The 14,834-nt window shown below is 36.7% G+C and overlaps 2 protein-coding genes across 3 annotated transcripts; one reads left to right on the top strand and one right to left on the bottom strand.

The window, feature by feature from the left end:
* Positions 1 to 4,701: 4,701 nt before the first annotated feature.
* Positions 4,702 to 6,049, top strand: LOC141643384 (RING-H2 finger protein ATL78-like). The gene has a single exon (XM_074452526.1). The coding sequence runs from the start codon at positions 5,165 to 5,167 to the stop codon at positions 5,843 to 5,845; it is 681 nt and encodes a 226-aa protein (XP_074308627.1). The 5' UTR covers positions 4,702 to 5,164; the 3' UTR covers positions 5,846 to 6,049.
* Positions 6,050 to 9,561: 3,512 nt separating this feature from the next.
* Positions 9,562 to 13,159, bottom strand: LOC141643386 (cytochrome b-c1 complex subunit 6-1, mitochondrial-like). 2 transcript variants are annotated; one of them, XM_074452529.1, is made up of 5 exons: positions 13,056 to 13,159; positions 12,654 to 12,706; positions 11,234 to 11,318; positions 10,568 to 10,657; positions 9,562 to 9,821 (listed from the first exon to the last, which is right to left on the bottom strand). In XM_074452529.1, coding segments are annotated over exons 2-5 (210 nt in total). In that variant the 5' UTR covers positions 12,656 to 12,706; positions 13,056 to 13,159; the 3' UTR covers positions 9,562 to 9,788. The 2 variants fall into 2 exon arrangements, with proteins under 2 accessions (XP_074308630.1, XP_074308629.1); XM_074452528.1 differs by having other exon boundaries at positions 12,992 to 13,121.
* Between the last annotated feature and the right edge of the window lie 1,675 nt (positions 13,160 to 14,834).

Genomic DNA, 14,834 nt, shown 5'->3' on the forward strand with positions numbered 1-14,834 from the left:
GCCTCATTTTCAAGGCTTCGCTAGGAAGTACCAAACAGGCAAAAATCGGGGTGCAAACTCCATTTCCATAAGATTGATGGCAGTGTCGTGTAACATTAGTATAGGCGTAGAGCCTATGTTATTGAGAAGTCACTGTAATCTGTAGCTATCCCTTTAGGCTTTAGGTACGGGATTGCAACATTTTCACCAACCTTGATAACTCTGAATCTCTGATCACTCAAGGATAGTCTCCGACAAAGTTGCCAAGACGTACGACAGAAATGCAAGGCAACAAAAGTATACACATGGGCACATGGCTTATCTCAGTTTCTCTCAACTACCATAATAGTAGTCCTTTAATAGGGCATGGTACATGGCTTCTCTCAGTCCTTTAATACGGCCAGCATGACCTAATCTCCCTAACTACATGACCTGTGGAGCCGACAATTAGTTATTACAAACCTTCAACATTATCCAACCTGAAGCCATCCCTACCTTCTCCCCAGCCCTTTGGCATACCACCTTTCTCTGCTTTGCCCACCCGTCTCTAAGTTGCCACTCTTAATGCTAAAGCATATGGCATGTACTCCGTATGTCATTAATCTCCACCTTTCAACTTCAGTGTCATTTAAGTTTTTGCTAATCACTCGCTAATCACAACCAACGTGTCACCTAATAAGAAAACCACTTACGGAGAAGGAAAAAGAAAAAGAAAAAAAAGTGACAGAGACAATGGTATCAGCTTTATATGATCTAGAATGAATACTACAATGACATACACCCAAAATAAGATGAATCATCATACCGAACCATCAATGTGAAGATCTAAGAATCAATGTCGCCTTTTAAAGAAGCACAAGAGGCATTTCCGCAAAGGCTATTTTGAAGGGATCTTTAAAAAGTAGATAAATGCTGTATAAGGTCAGTTTCAGCATTGGTCCAAAAGGGAAATCATAACATTTTTGACTGATGGACGAGAATCTTATAAGGTCAGTACCACCATGACTTTAAAAAGTAGATAAATGCTGTATAAGGTCAGTACCACCATGACTAACAAAGAAAGCAGCAAGATAGGCAAACCAGGGGTTATCAATACTAAGTACAAACATTGCTTAATCCTGAACAAATGTAACAACAGAGCCCGATCTTGCTTATGCTACTACGTCAAATCATATTAATAAAAATCATAGCAGGTTGAGGCCTTGTTTGGATACCAAGATAGGAGGGAAAGGAACGAAAATGAAGAGAAGAGAAGGGGAGGGAGAATGAGGAGTGGATGTTTGGATGCAATTTCCCTCCAAATCTTTCCAATGGTGGAAGGATTTTGATTTTCCTTGGAGGTAGGAAAATGAATCCCTCCAAATCCCCCGGCCCTCCATTTCCTTCCACCCTTATTTGCTATCCAAACAAGGGATTTTAAATCCCCTACTCTCCCTCATTTTCCTTTCTCTCCAAATCCCTCTATCCAAATAAGCCCTTAGTCTTGCCCTTATATCTCACACTAATATGCAACAACGTAAACAATGGAACTTTCTTATTGTACTGTATCTATCAAGAGGGGGAAAGCCTACAAGGTCATCTAACCGCAATAGTTCGATTCTTGTCAACAAATATACTGACACTTTGTCATTCAATTCTAAAGACCTCGCAAAATGGTGAGGCCAAGAAAAGAAATTTTAAAATCTAGAAGCAAAAGACTTTTTTAACTCATTTTATGTTTGTCACAACAACATCAGAGCCTTAATCCCAAAATAATTTGGGGTCGGCTGACATAAATCATCTTTTCGAACCGTCCATGGGTGAACGCACGCCTCAAAATGCGAATAAAAAAAGGGAAGATGAAAAACAAAAAGGAAGAACGAAAATGTAATGGAAAGTCAAGGTGAACTTAGGGATTTTAAAATCGAATTCCATCTTTCTTTTATAAAAACTTAAAATTTAAATCGAGAGAAAAGATTAAAACGATTTTTAAAAACCGAAATAGAGTTAAGGATCCGGAATGAACCAGATGAAATCTATAAGGAAGTGGTTGGTGAAAAAGTGTAATAAAGGGGAGAAAAATAAATAAATTAATTTCTTTAAATTAAATAAAAAAACACTAAATATGTCAAAAAAACATCAAATACTAAAAATCCACATGTATCCTTTCCCTCCATTGTGCCCTCTCCGTCACCATACTCTCCTCAAGCCCCAGAACTCTCATATCGTGCTCTATCACTCTCAACCATGTCTGTCTCGGTCTTCCTCTGCCTCTAGGGACCTTTTTCTCGTTCTCCAAGTCTCCACCTCCTAACCTAGGTGGCCCATAGGTCTCCTTCTCACATGGCCAAACCATCTTAGTCGGTTTTCCATCATCTTATCCTCTATTGGCGCCACTTTACCTTTTCCCTAATCACCTCATTCCTTAACCGATCTTTCCTTGTATGTCCGCACATCCACCTCAACATGCGCATCTCCGCCACACTCATCTTTTGAATGTGACAATGCTTCACGGCCCAACACTCGGAGTCGTAAAGTAGTAAGGAGCCTAATTGCCGTGCGATAAAATTTTCCCTTTAATCTTTGGGCCATATCTTTATCGCATAGAAACCCTGAAGCACTCTTCCATTTCAACCATCCCGCTTTAATTCTGTGAGCCACATCTCCGTCTAACTCCCCATCTTTTTGAATAATAGATCCTAGATATCTGAAGAAATCCGAACCCTCAACAACATTCCCATCGAAAATAATACTCCCCGCCTCTGTCGATCTCAACCCCGCCACCTTAGTGAACGGACACCTCAAATACTCGGTCTTATTCCGCTTAGCTCGAACCCACGAGTCTCTAAAGTCCGCTCCACAATTCCAACTTCTCTCCACCCCTCTTTTGTCTCATCAATCAACACAATATCATCAGCAAACATCATACACCAAGGGATGTCGTCCTGAATATCCCTTGTCAACTCATCCATAACTATAGCAAAGAGAAAAGGACTAAGTGCGAAACCTTGATGCACCCCGATGGTAATAGGAAATTCTTCCGTTCTCCCAACATTAGTGTGAACACTTGCACTAGCCCCCTCATACATGTCCTTTATGAGGTCAATATATTTTCGCGACACACCCTTTCTCGCCAAAGCCCACCAAAGTACTTCTCTTGGTACCCTATCATATGCCTTTCCAAGTCAATAAAAACCATATGTAAGTCCTTCTTCTTGTCCCGATGATATTCCATCAACTGTCTCATGATAAAAATCGCATCCATAGTCGATCTCCCGGGCATAAATCCAAATTGGTTTTCCGAGATGTCTACACATCTCCTAAGCCTTTGCTCGATTACCCGCTCCCATAACTTCATCGTATGACTCATAAGTTTAATTCCCCGATAATTGGAACACTCTTGAACATCACCTTTGTTCTTGTACAAAGGGACAAGAGTGCTTCTCCTCCAAGCCGATGGCATCTTGTTGCTCCTCCAAATCTTGTTGAAGAGCATGGTTACTCATTCGATCCCTTTCTCTCCAAAGCACCTCCAAACTTCTATGGGTATACCATCCGGTCCCTCTGCTTTCTTTGACCCCATCTTCCTTAACGCCTTTCTAACTTCACTCTTTTGTATTCTACGCACAAATTCCCGATTAATCATGCTTGGTGTTACCTCTACATCCCCAAAACCTTGTTCCTGATGTCCATTGAATAAATTATCAAAGTAAGAACTCCATCTAGCCTTTATTTCGGTATCCGAACCGTAACCTTGTCGTCCATATCTTTCACACACCAAACTCTCCCAATATCTCTCGTCTTTCGGTCTCTTATCCGAGCCAGTTTATAGATATCCTTCTCTCCTTCTCTCGTGTCCAACCTGGCATACACTTCTTGGTTAACTTTTGCCCTCGCATCCCGTACGGCCTTTTTAGCGGCTCGTCTAGCCTCCTTGTACTTTTCAAAGTTCTCATCACTCATGCATTTCCCCAGAACCTTATAGCATTCACGTTTAGTCTTTATCACTTGTCTCACCACATCGTTCCACCAAGATGTGTCCTTACTTGATGGTCTATTCCCTTTAGATTCCCCTAACACCTCCCTCGCCAAATCCTTTACAACATGCTCCAATTTATCCCACGTTGCATCAATATCTTTCTCCTCGCAATCCGACCAAATATCGCTACTTCCAACCTTATCCAAAAACGCTTGTTGGTTTCTCCCTTGTAGCTTCCACCACTTGATCCGTGCCTCACCGATTATCTTTCTCTTCCTCGTCTCTCTTACCCCGAAAATCAAGAACCAATAGTCTATGTTGTGTTGCGGCACTTTCCCCGGGTATGACCTTGCAATCGGTGTACTCTTTCCTCCACACATTCCTTACCAAAAGGAAGTCAATTTGACTAGCATTACCTCCACTTCTATAAGTCACCAAATGAGAATGTCTTTTCTCGAACCAAGTGTTCATTATACCCAAGTCATATGCCAAAGCAAAATCCAATATGTCACTTCCGCTTCATTTTCTCTCCCGAACCCAAAACCCCCATGAATGTTCTCAAAGCCAACTCGACTAGTACCCACATGCCCATTGAGGTCACCACCAATGATCAATTTCTCTCCAATAGGGACTCGTTCTACAACCTCTTCCAAATCTTCCCAGAAGGCTCGTCGAACAGAAGCATCCAAACCTACTTGAGGTGCGTAAGCACTTATAACATTTTATGTTTGTCACAAAAAAAAAATAAAATAAAATACAATTTTCAAAATTACTTGTTGCCTCCTCTCTCCCGTCATTAACCTCACCATCCCACATATTTTGTTGATAGTACAACAGAGATGGTGCCTTAAAAATAAAAATCTCACATGCCAACAATCTGCCTTGGAAGAAAGTCGGCAAGACTCATTTTGATAAGAAAACCCATTAGCAAATATAGTGAGTGGGGTAACCGTACCGGTTGGTGGAATATTCAACTTTCAATATTTTCCCCAAAGCTGAACATACTAATACACTATGCTATGGGCAAAAGAGGGGGGTGGGGCCCTGAAAAAGAAAGTCACTAATAGCTCTACAAAGCTAAAACTTTAATCATACACCTTTGGCCAATTGGCCGTTAGCCCTTTATGTCCACCATTATATATTCTCCCCATACACAAACGGGCTAGAATTACACCAACCTTCAATATTCTCCTACTTCTGAGCTTTAACCAAACAACAGAAAGAAACATGTCTGCTCCCATACTCCCTCCTCTATTCTTCAAAGAGATAATGAACCTCCAATATTCCAGAAGGCTCCTACTACACAACTCACCGATAGCCGGTCTGCCTCCGGCAACCACCCCAGTTGACCCAACAGAGCCTTACAATGGCAGCAAAGGCTTTGATGCCAATGTCGTAATGGTTCTGTCAGTCCTCTTATGTGCCTTAATCTGCTCTTTAGGGTTAAATTCCATAATCAAGTGTGCTATACGATGCTCAAGTTTCAGATCAACAATAGACTCCAACAACGCAGACTCCTCTACTCAGTTAGCAAACACAGGCATCAAGAAAAAAGCTTTAAAGACCTTTGCTGTAGTGAATTACTCACCAGACCTGAAGCTCCCAGGTCTTGACACTGAATGTGTTATATGCTTATCAGAGTTTGCAGCAGGTGACAAAGTTAGGCTCCTCCCCAAATGCCAACATGGCTTTCATGTCCGTTGTATTGATAAGTGGCTCAATTCTCACTCCTCATGCCCTACCTGCAGGCACTGTTTAATTGAGACATGTCAGAAAATTGTTGGCTGTGATCAGGCCAGCTCATCACAGCCAGATCAGCAGCCTCCGCCAACCCAGGCTGTTATTGTAAACATACTGCCACTGGAACGCGAAGATTTGGTAAGATGTTTCAGGGATAGAATCCACTAGTATCTCCAGTTCTTCCAATTGTACAGAAAAAATGTAAAACTATGTTTCATCAGCTGTGTAAATCAGATCAGTAACCAAATGTGCCTACTAATTGTAAGTTTGTACAAAAAACTATTGTTTGCTTCAAAAGCTTCCAAGCTATTGATTTTCGTTTCAAGTTGAAACGGCAAACTAACAAAGAAATACAAACTGTTAAATTGAGTATGAGAAAATACACACTGCAACAGGCTCTGCTAACGCCGCCAAACAAACAAAACAGTGGACGCCTCAAAACAAAATAACTAGCATAGTTGCCAACAGGGAGGTTAATATCATTTCTTAATATATAAAAGATAATATTAGATCAATAAGGAACAAAAGAGAGAGAGGAAAGTCTTCAAATGCAAAGACTGCAAAAAATACTAACTCCGTTGCAGAACCATTATTGGCAATTTGGCATACCTTTAAAAAACACCAGTTGCTTTGGCCCACAAAGAAGATAGAAAAGCAATATTTCACCAAGTACTGATTTGGGATTTTCAAATGAATTTTCAAGTGATGTATGTGTAGTACAGGTCCTAGATAAAGAATTTCATTTATTTTCCTAATAAAGCAACAATGTTATGCACCATTCGACCAAACCAAAAACCTCCTTCAAATACTGGCATTCATACAACATCCTAGCTAAATTTATCCAATTTTATCTGACCACAAAAAAAAATTACACTCTCTTTTGTTCAGCCACCATCGCAACTGGTAATTTAAACAAGAATATTTAATGGATAGAAAGAAATATAAGAGCCTAAAACCCTAAAGTAATCTTGTGCCCCTAACTATAATAAACTCATTTTCACCCATCTAACCTTAAACCTTTCCATCATTCTCGCAACAACCAGAATCTACACTGGTAAAGTTCAAACACTGGTAAAGTTCATTTTTCCAAGAAATGAAACATATCCGCAAATTACATATGAGCAATATGGATAGGTTAAGTTACTACCACATGCAGCTTTACATGACTGAGGCTAGTAGAAGATTTTCTGGAATTACATAATTCTCTACTCCCTTTAAAATACACAAAAAGAGTTCGTTAACGCTCATTACGCGTGCAAACAGTTTTGGCTATTCAGCAAAATTAATTCAAGGAATCCACATTCCAAATTGGTTCACTTGATTTAGCAAAAGAAAAAGGGGCTCACAATAGTTTTCTCAAAAGCACATGTAGCCGTGTAGGAAACATTACGAGAAATAGGAATAATATCCAATGAAAGCAAGAAGAGATAAAGAACAACTTGATAAGCAACAATAGCAGCCACTGGGTGGGACAAATTTTCCACTTTAAGCTATGATAGTGGAATTAATGAAAGGCTAAAAGACGGTAATATACACGGAATAAAATAATGCTTGAGAGATATAGTTTAGAGCATTATTGAAATATGTCAACGGCTTCCAGTGAACAAGGAATAATAAGATATAATATCATGGAACACATGAAGCCACTCAAATTCAATATATAATAGTATACTTATGATTAAAATGTCTGATTTGACCTGCCGACTGGAATCCCAGATCAAAAGGGAAATCTAATGGAGTATGAGGGTGGAATGAGCTCTACAAACAAGTGCAGAAATTTTTCAGCTTCCAACAGGGCCTCAAAAAGGCAACTCTGAAAGGTGAAAGGAGATGACTAGACGAGACTTGAAAAGGATATGAAGCTGAAGAGTGTGGAAGTTGAGGATGAAACCACTATCAGTACCTCAAATCAAAACAAGGTTAGTAGAAAGATTAATTTTATCACAGTAACATTCAACGGTTCCAGGACGCAACTACCCCAACTGAAATAATCAAGGACTCTGATTCGCCAAGATGTTCTGATAGGCAGCACAAGTGCATGTAGGCCTCTGCCACCAAAAAAAAAAAAAACAAGAATAATGCTTGATATTGCCCTCCGGGCCTCCATCAAACAGTGGCTCCTACTGTCCTACATGAAGCTTTTGACATAAAATTGTCTCGTCTCAATAACCTTGAGAAACTTCCTATGTTTCTTAACTTGAGTGAAAAGAAAAGCATCTAGCATCCTGATATTATATATTGGCCATATGCTTCAGTTAAATGACATATAATCCCTCCCCCATAAAAAAGTATAATGAAAATAAATTCTCGGCGACGCATGGCCACTTATGCAGGATTTGAAAGTTAATGTAACTCGAGGAGATGTGGTGCTTATTTATAGCATAACAATCCGGATCAAGGTACCGCTTCTAAGATCACGTCTCAAATTAAGATTTAGTAGCATATCTACCACTAGGCTAAAATGCTATTTATATATGGGGAGAATAATATTCATTCATGGCAACAATATTGCCTGATAAGCAACATATAGCCGTTGCAAAAAGGTTTTTAAGCTTCTAGCTCTTAATATTTTTCGAAAGGTATGGCAAATATTTGACCAATCAATATAACAAGGACCAATCGCAGTATTTGACCGATAAGGCCAATATTAAGCATACAAATACTAGCCGCAATAAATGGTATCATTGTCTGCACCAATGTGTTACAGTAACCAATAGGCTACCACGCTTCACAAACATTACTAAGATTGGGACCGATTATGTAAGTTTGATGCAATGCACAAAAGCTGAGAATAATCCACATTGGCACACTTACACAACAAAACATGAGTATGCTGCCTATTCTCTATTATGTGAAAGCTCCCTAAGCTGTCCAACAAGATAGATGACATGCATGCTTGAAAATACCAACCTAATAGAAGTTGCTGACTGAAAAAGGAAAATACAAAGAAGCACCAAAATCAGACGATGAAATTCAAACAGCACAAGAGGTGCATAAACACAAATCCAGTTCTAAACTCCTAACAGGCCTTTCAAGTTTCAATAGACATCTGCTAAACTCAACTATATTGTGAATCAAATTTATCTAACTGAAATGAAATATTTGATTTGAAATACAGGAATCATATATTTGTATACGCCTAAAGAAAGTAAAAATAAAAATAGAAACTAAGGAAACCTAAATAAATCAGCATAATTTGTGCAAGTAGAAGTTAACAGAGTAGTAAATTCGCAACTGTTGCATGAAAGAGGTAAAATAAACTGAAGAAACATAAGCTAATTGAAACCATGTAAGAATCTTGCCAGTTGCCAGCTCACTGAAAGAATCACCACTATATTCACCACTTGCCAGTTCACTGAAAGCCACTCAAATAAACTGAAGAAACATAAGTTATCTAACAACTATATTTCAGTATTTCACCACTTGCCAGTTCACTAAAAGCATCGCCACATAGTCCAAAATCCAAATTGCACTGTTTAGGGCAAATAGCTGAAATAAGCTAGAACCTATCTTAAGAATCTTGTTTCCTTTTTCAACCAATAATTGGGCAGACAAGCGTTGACAAAATCTTGAAAAGTTTTTCAGCACCTTTTGCAGAAGCCTCCAAAGCATTACACCACTACTAGCCTGGAGAAACTACATAAGCTTTATGTTGCTCCCTTTTCCCTCTATAATAGCAGAATTTATAAAAAAGGCTTTCCTCTATCATAGTTGTATCATGCAAGCAATTTAGTTGCGGCTAATCCACTGTGATCATATAGCTAACAAGCGCCAATCAAACCAGAAAGTCACATTATCTAAGCAAAAATCGAAACAGATTATTTAAACTACTAAGTTACTAGCTGCCATGTTAGTTTCATAAGCACCTCACAAGAATTTCAGAGTATAGTTAAATAGCAGATTATTATTGCTTATTAGTCAAGGGTCAATCATCACAGCAATTTGAAAATCAGCAACGAGAACAACAAAGCCTTATTCCCAAAATGATTTGGGGTCGGTTAACGTGAATGTCAAAATAAGAAGGAACAAATGAAAGAAAAATTATGGAAATGACAGGCAGCCATCAGCAAATAGCATGAGGCAAAGCTACCTCTTGCACTTGCACTCATTCTCATTTCAATTTTTCAAACAACTTCGGCGCAACCTGTGCAGCAAATAAATGACGAATTCAGAAAACAGAACTGAAATTAATTTGATTCAATTACTCAGTGTGTCATACTACCTGTTTCAAAAAACATGCATTTCACCGATGTACTAAATAATATCAGCCTACTGAACATGACCAGCATTAAGTTATTTGGAATTAAACATAGAGATAAAGGGTTTCTCGAATCAAATTCCAAGAAAAAGTCAACAGAATGCTACATAATGTAATCAATACAGCAAAACTGAAAACAAAGTGAAGGATGCATCTCATACTATATTACTCTAAACCTTCATGATATCTTGTGTAATCATGCCCAAACTCAACACTCGACACACAGACATGGGTATGACACATGGACGCTTCATTTAAAGCAAAAAAAAAAATGTTGAATATTCACAAACATAGCTAAGTCCCATACTGAACATGCATCCGAGTAGGATGCTTCTAGACGAATATGAGATAACTCACACGCAGTAAATCAACGAATTAATTTTTTCTGAAATATCCATGTAAAGTCTAGCGAACATTGATCCGTTGCTTACAAAATGGAATCAAGTACCAGTATTGTTTAAAAAGAAGGAAGAAAAGTGAGAAGGCAAAAAGAGAGAAAATAATATCAGCAACATGGGAGATAGATGAGTACTAAGCAAGTTTTTCCATGCTAGCCTAATGGGTGAAAAGGTTCTGCCAAAATAACTGGATGACAAAAAAAAAAGTTTTTAACATTATATTAGAGCGCTTACATGATGATCAAGGCATTGCCAGTAATCGAAGTATTGGCCTGTACAATGCTTGCTCCCTGTCTCGTCACTTTGGATCCTTTTGGCACATGCCTGCCAACAACATAGGAAGACTTTAAACAGAGCCAGCTAAACACAGAAACAACAAGGTAAAGCATGTATGAAGAGATGTAACATGTCCTATCATTACATGTTAATTAAATATAGTTTGTGTTATCTGAAACCACTTAAGGAAAAAAAAAAAACAGATTTACGTCAAAAAGAGAACTGATAAAGGCAAGGCAACAGCAACTTTTCCTTTTATCAAAAAAAGATTTTACCAGTGATTATTTCCGTATTTATACATTACGCTGCACATAAAACATAGTCAAAGGAGAGATCTGTAAGGCTGTAATCGTAACAGGCGTTATTAACATGCATTTTATTAAAGCAGTAAGTAACAGGCTCGCATTTTAAATCCTAGAAACCTCATGGGTATTTTTTGTCCATGATGTCATACAGCAGCTACATATATGTCTATTAAGAAAGCAAGATTATAAGAGGACAACCTAATTACTAGTTGTAAGCAGACCATTATAGAACCAAAATCAGACATTCAAATGTCAAAACTTAAATCTCAGCGATAATACTCGATATCATGAGCTCTCCATCGAAGATAACATAACAAACCTGGTATGCGATTAAAGGCTTTGCACATTTTGGCCTGCATGAATCTTCAAGATCCTTTTTTGGATCAACAACCTCGTAGTCCTCCCTACATGGAAAACAGAAGAATGTTACAATTCATGTTTCTACTACAGTAAGAAACATGTAAAGCATAAAATTATTCATGTTACAATTACCTGTTGTACATTTTGGTACGAAGTAAGAGATAAGGGGAAAAAATGTAAAGCATAAAATTATTTGGTACGGAACCAACCCATAACCCAACTCATATTATATTCAAGCTGCAGCAATAATACAATCTCAAACACTTAACTAAAAAAACAAAGATTTTCGTTCCACGCTTAACCCTGAGTATTAAGCATCCCAAACATTCCAATGATTCCATGGCAATGATACATAAACCCCATTTACAGGTCGCAAACTCGCTACTTCCACTACGGTAGCACCAATCATTCAAGTCTATCAACTCCGGTCAATTCTGCTTATATTAACTCCTAGTTACAATGTAACTAACTAGAAGGTTAAAATTACGGAGTAACTAATAGATGACTACGTTAGGGGAAAAGACAATAAAAGGCCCTAAACATGTATTCCTAAACATTTTGTTTAGCTGGAAAGAATAGGAGCTTAGCTCAACATTATTCCTAAATATTTTGTGATTTAATTTAAAAGGGGTAAAAAAATCTTAATTGTTCCAAACTTCTCTAAAAACTAAAATAAGTTGCCATCAACAAAACACAAACGAGGTAAGTTTCACGAGTGCTAATCAAATAACTTTCGAAAAGTTTCTTAATTGTTCCAAACTTCTCCAACAATTAAGATATGTTGCCAGCAACTAAACACGAACGATATATTTTTCCACTTTCCATTACATGCCAATAAGCTAAATTTCCTATGCTTATCTAATATCAGGAATTCTGAGCATGAATATCACAAAGCTACATCACTATATTTCGCCGATGGGTGGATCTCGGTATCATTAGAAGGAGGCGCGGCTACGTTTAAATAGCAATAATGTGCACAAACTAGCATTTGCGCCCCCAGCTCAACGGTTGAATAGTGAATATATCAAACCTAAGGTCGAGAGTTAAAACCATAATCCCCCTTCTTCTATCCTCCAAGATCCACCACTGAATTAAACCTCCTCTAATTTTAGTGACGGTTGTTTTCTTCTTCCCCAATTTTAATTATAGTATGTGCAACCTATCAGTCCTAAGATTTTATACTTGAATCACTTTTATAGAAAAGTATTTGGGACGTTATAAGACATTCAAACTGACAATTCGACTCGCGAATGGCATGAAGCAAACTAACAAAGCTTGACAATAGCCATAATCCAATACATAAAACGTTAGAATAATTTGAGCTTACGAAAACATAAAAGACAGAATTAGAAATTCAAGAAAAGACGGCGAATACCGACATTTTAGTATTGTTAACCTGGCCGATTCAAGCAGTGATTCCTATATTGTTAACCTGCAGAACAATCAAATTAAATGAGGACAATGTAATATGCATCATTAAATAATCTCAATTATGAGTGAAGCTGAAAATTTTCAATTAAAACAAATTTATTGTGAAATCGTGAACAAATTTTAACGATAAGAGAAATAAATGCGGTGATCTACAACAAATTGTGCACCGTAGAAACCCTAATTGTCTAAATCGAAATGAAACGAGGTAAAAATAACATGATATATCGATTAAACTGGATATCAAAATCAAATAGCAAAAAACGCGAATCCGATTAAATGTACTTACAAATTGAACCGCGCAAATTTTGATGAAATGATACAATGATCAGGGAAAAAGGTGAAAGTTTTACCGTTCTTATGTTTGCAGGTTGATTTCGAAACCGTTGCCCAATTCGCGTGGACTAGGTGTGATTGGGTGATAATGAGACGAGACACTTTGCGAGTAATTTGAGTTCGGTTTGTTTACGCTTATTTTTCTCGCTTTTTTGCGCTTTCAATTGAATTGAATTGAATCGAATCGAAGTGAACTAAATTGAATGGACCTGAAATTTGAATGAAATTTGAATAGAGGTGAGAAATTTGAATCTGAATAAAGCTAAATTGAGTGAAATTTGAATCGAATGAATGGATCAGATTGTATCTCGGCTCCCCACCAATTTCATGTAAACTTTTATTTTTCTTTTAATGAAAGTTGCGCGCATCCTTTAAAAAAAAAAAAAAAAAAAAAAAAAATAATAATAATAATAATAATAATAATAATAATAATAAGGGTTTTTCTAAGGTAAGAAGCCATACAAGGAAAGATTCTCATGATAATTTCATTAAAAATGGCAATAATGAGTTCATCTCTAAATTTATCCTGAAATTATCCTGAGAATCTTTCCTTTTTATGGCTTCTTAATGTGTGCCCTTAGGGCACACGTTAGAAAAACCCTAATAATAATAATAATAATAATAATAATAATAATAATAATAATAATAATAATAATAATAATAATAATAATAATTAATATTATTGTTATTATCGACTATAATAATATTAAGGGGTTATTTCGTAACAATAATCCATCATATTGGTGGTATGCAATAATCAATCCATCATATCAATAATCAATCAATCAATCAATATATATCTATCTATCTATATTAATAAAGGAAGCTTTTTTCAAGCGTTTATAGAGAGTCCAAATTTAGCATGCCACATAAAATAAATCTTTATTTTATTTAATAATTTTAATAAATAAATAATTTATACGATAGAGTTTGAAAGATATACAAACTAAATGATTTATACGATAGAGTTTCAATGATATTAAATAGAATTTCTATCTCTTGAGACGTTATTTATTGTTTTTATTTCATATGCATTATACTCCTTATTATGTTGGAGACCTACTTTGTTAGGATAGAGTTTAGTAACTAATTCTTTTTAATAAAAACTCCTCATCTCCTCATAATATTTGGAGTAATTGTGCTCTCTCCCACTATAAATAGGTCGACCAAGACGGCAAGTCGCAACACCCAACTTTTAAGGATTAACCGTTTTTTCTGTATTTATTAATTGTTATTAATGTTGTTTAATTCAATATTTCATTGTGCAATATTTTATACGTTTTGTTTTTAACCTGTAATTGGTGTTACTTAATTAAAGCTTTGAGTTTGCATTGGTTTTTGTTAAATATACTGACACTTTGATTCTTTTTTTTGTAGGTCTAAATCAAAATATTAGAGTAATACGGACTATCTATTTGGACTGTGTTTTGGAGTATACATTAGGATGAAGACAATAGATTTTGTTACTAATCCGTGCATGGGATTGAAGTATGTAAATCATATTATATATTTGGAGTCTCTAACTACTGTATATGGAGTATATTACCCCTTATTTTTGTAAGGGTTTTCACTTTTTCCCATCTTATCACAATGGGTTACTTTGATTGACTTAATTAGTTTCATATTGATTTTGTTTACTCACCTTCATTACTTTGATCGACTTAATTAGTTTCATATTGATTTTGTTTACTCACCTTCATTGTCCCGTGCTAATCATGATGGAACCAAGTTATAAGGCTTAGGTTAATGTGTAGGGAAGCTAACAAGCTGTGTGCCAGTTAGATTTGAACTTTGAA

This window comes from Silene latifolia, chromosome 2 (assembly GCF_048544455.1).
Source record: "Silene latifolia isolate original U9 population chromosome 2, ASM4854445v1, whole genome shotgun sequence".
Classification (NCBI taxonomy): Eukaryota; Viridiplantae; Streptophyta; class Magnoliopsida; order Caryophyllales; family Caryophyllaceae; genus Silene; species Silene latifolia.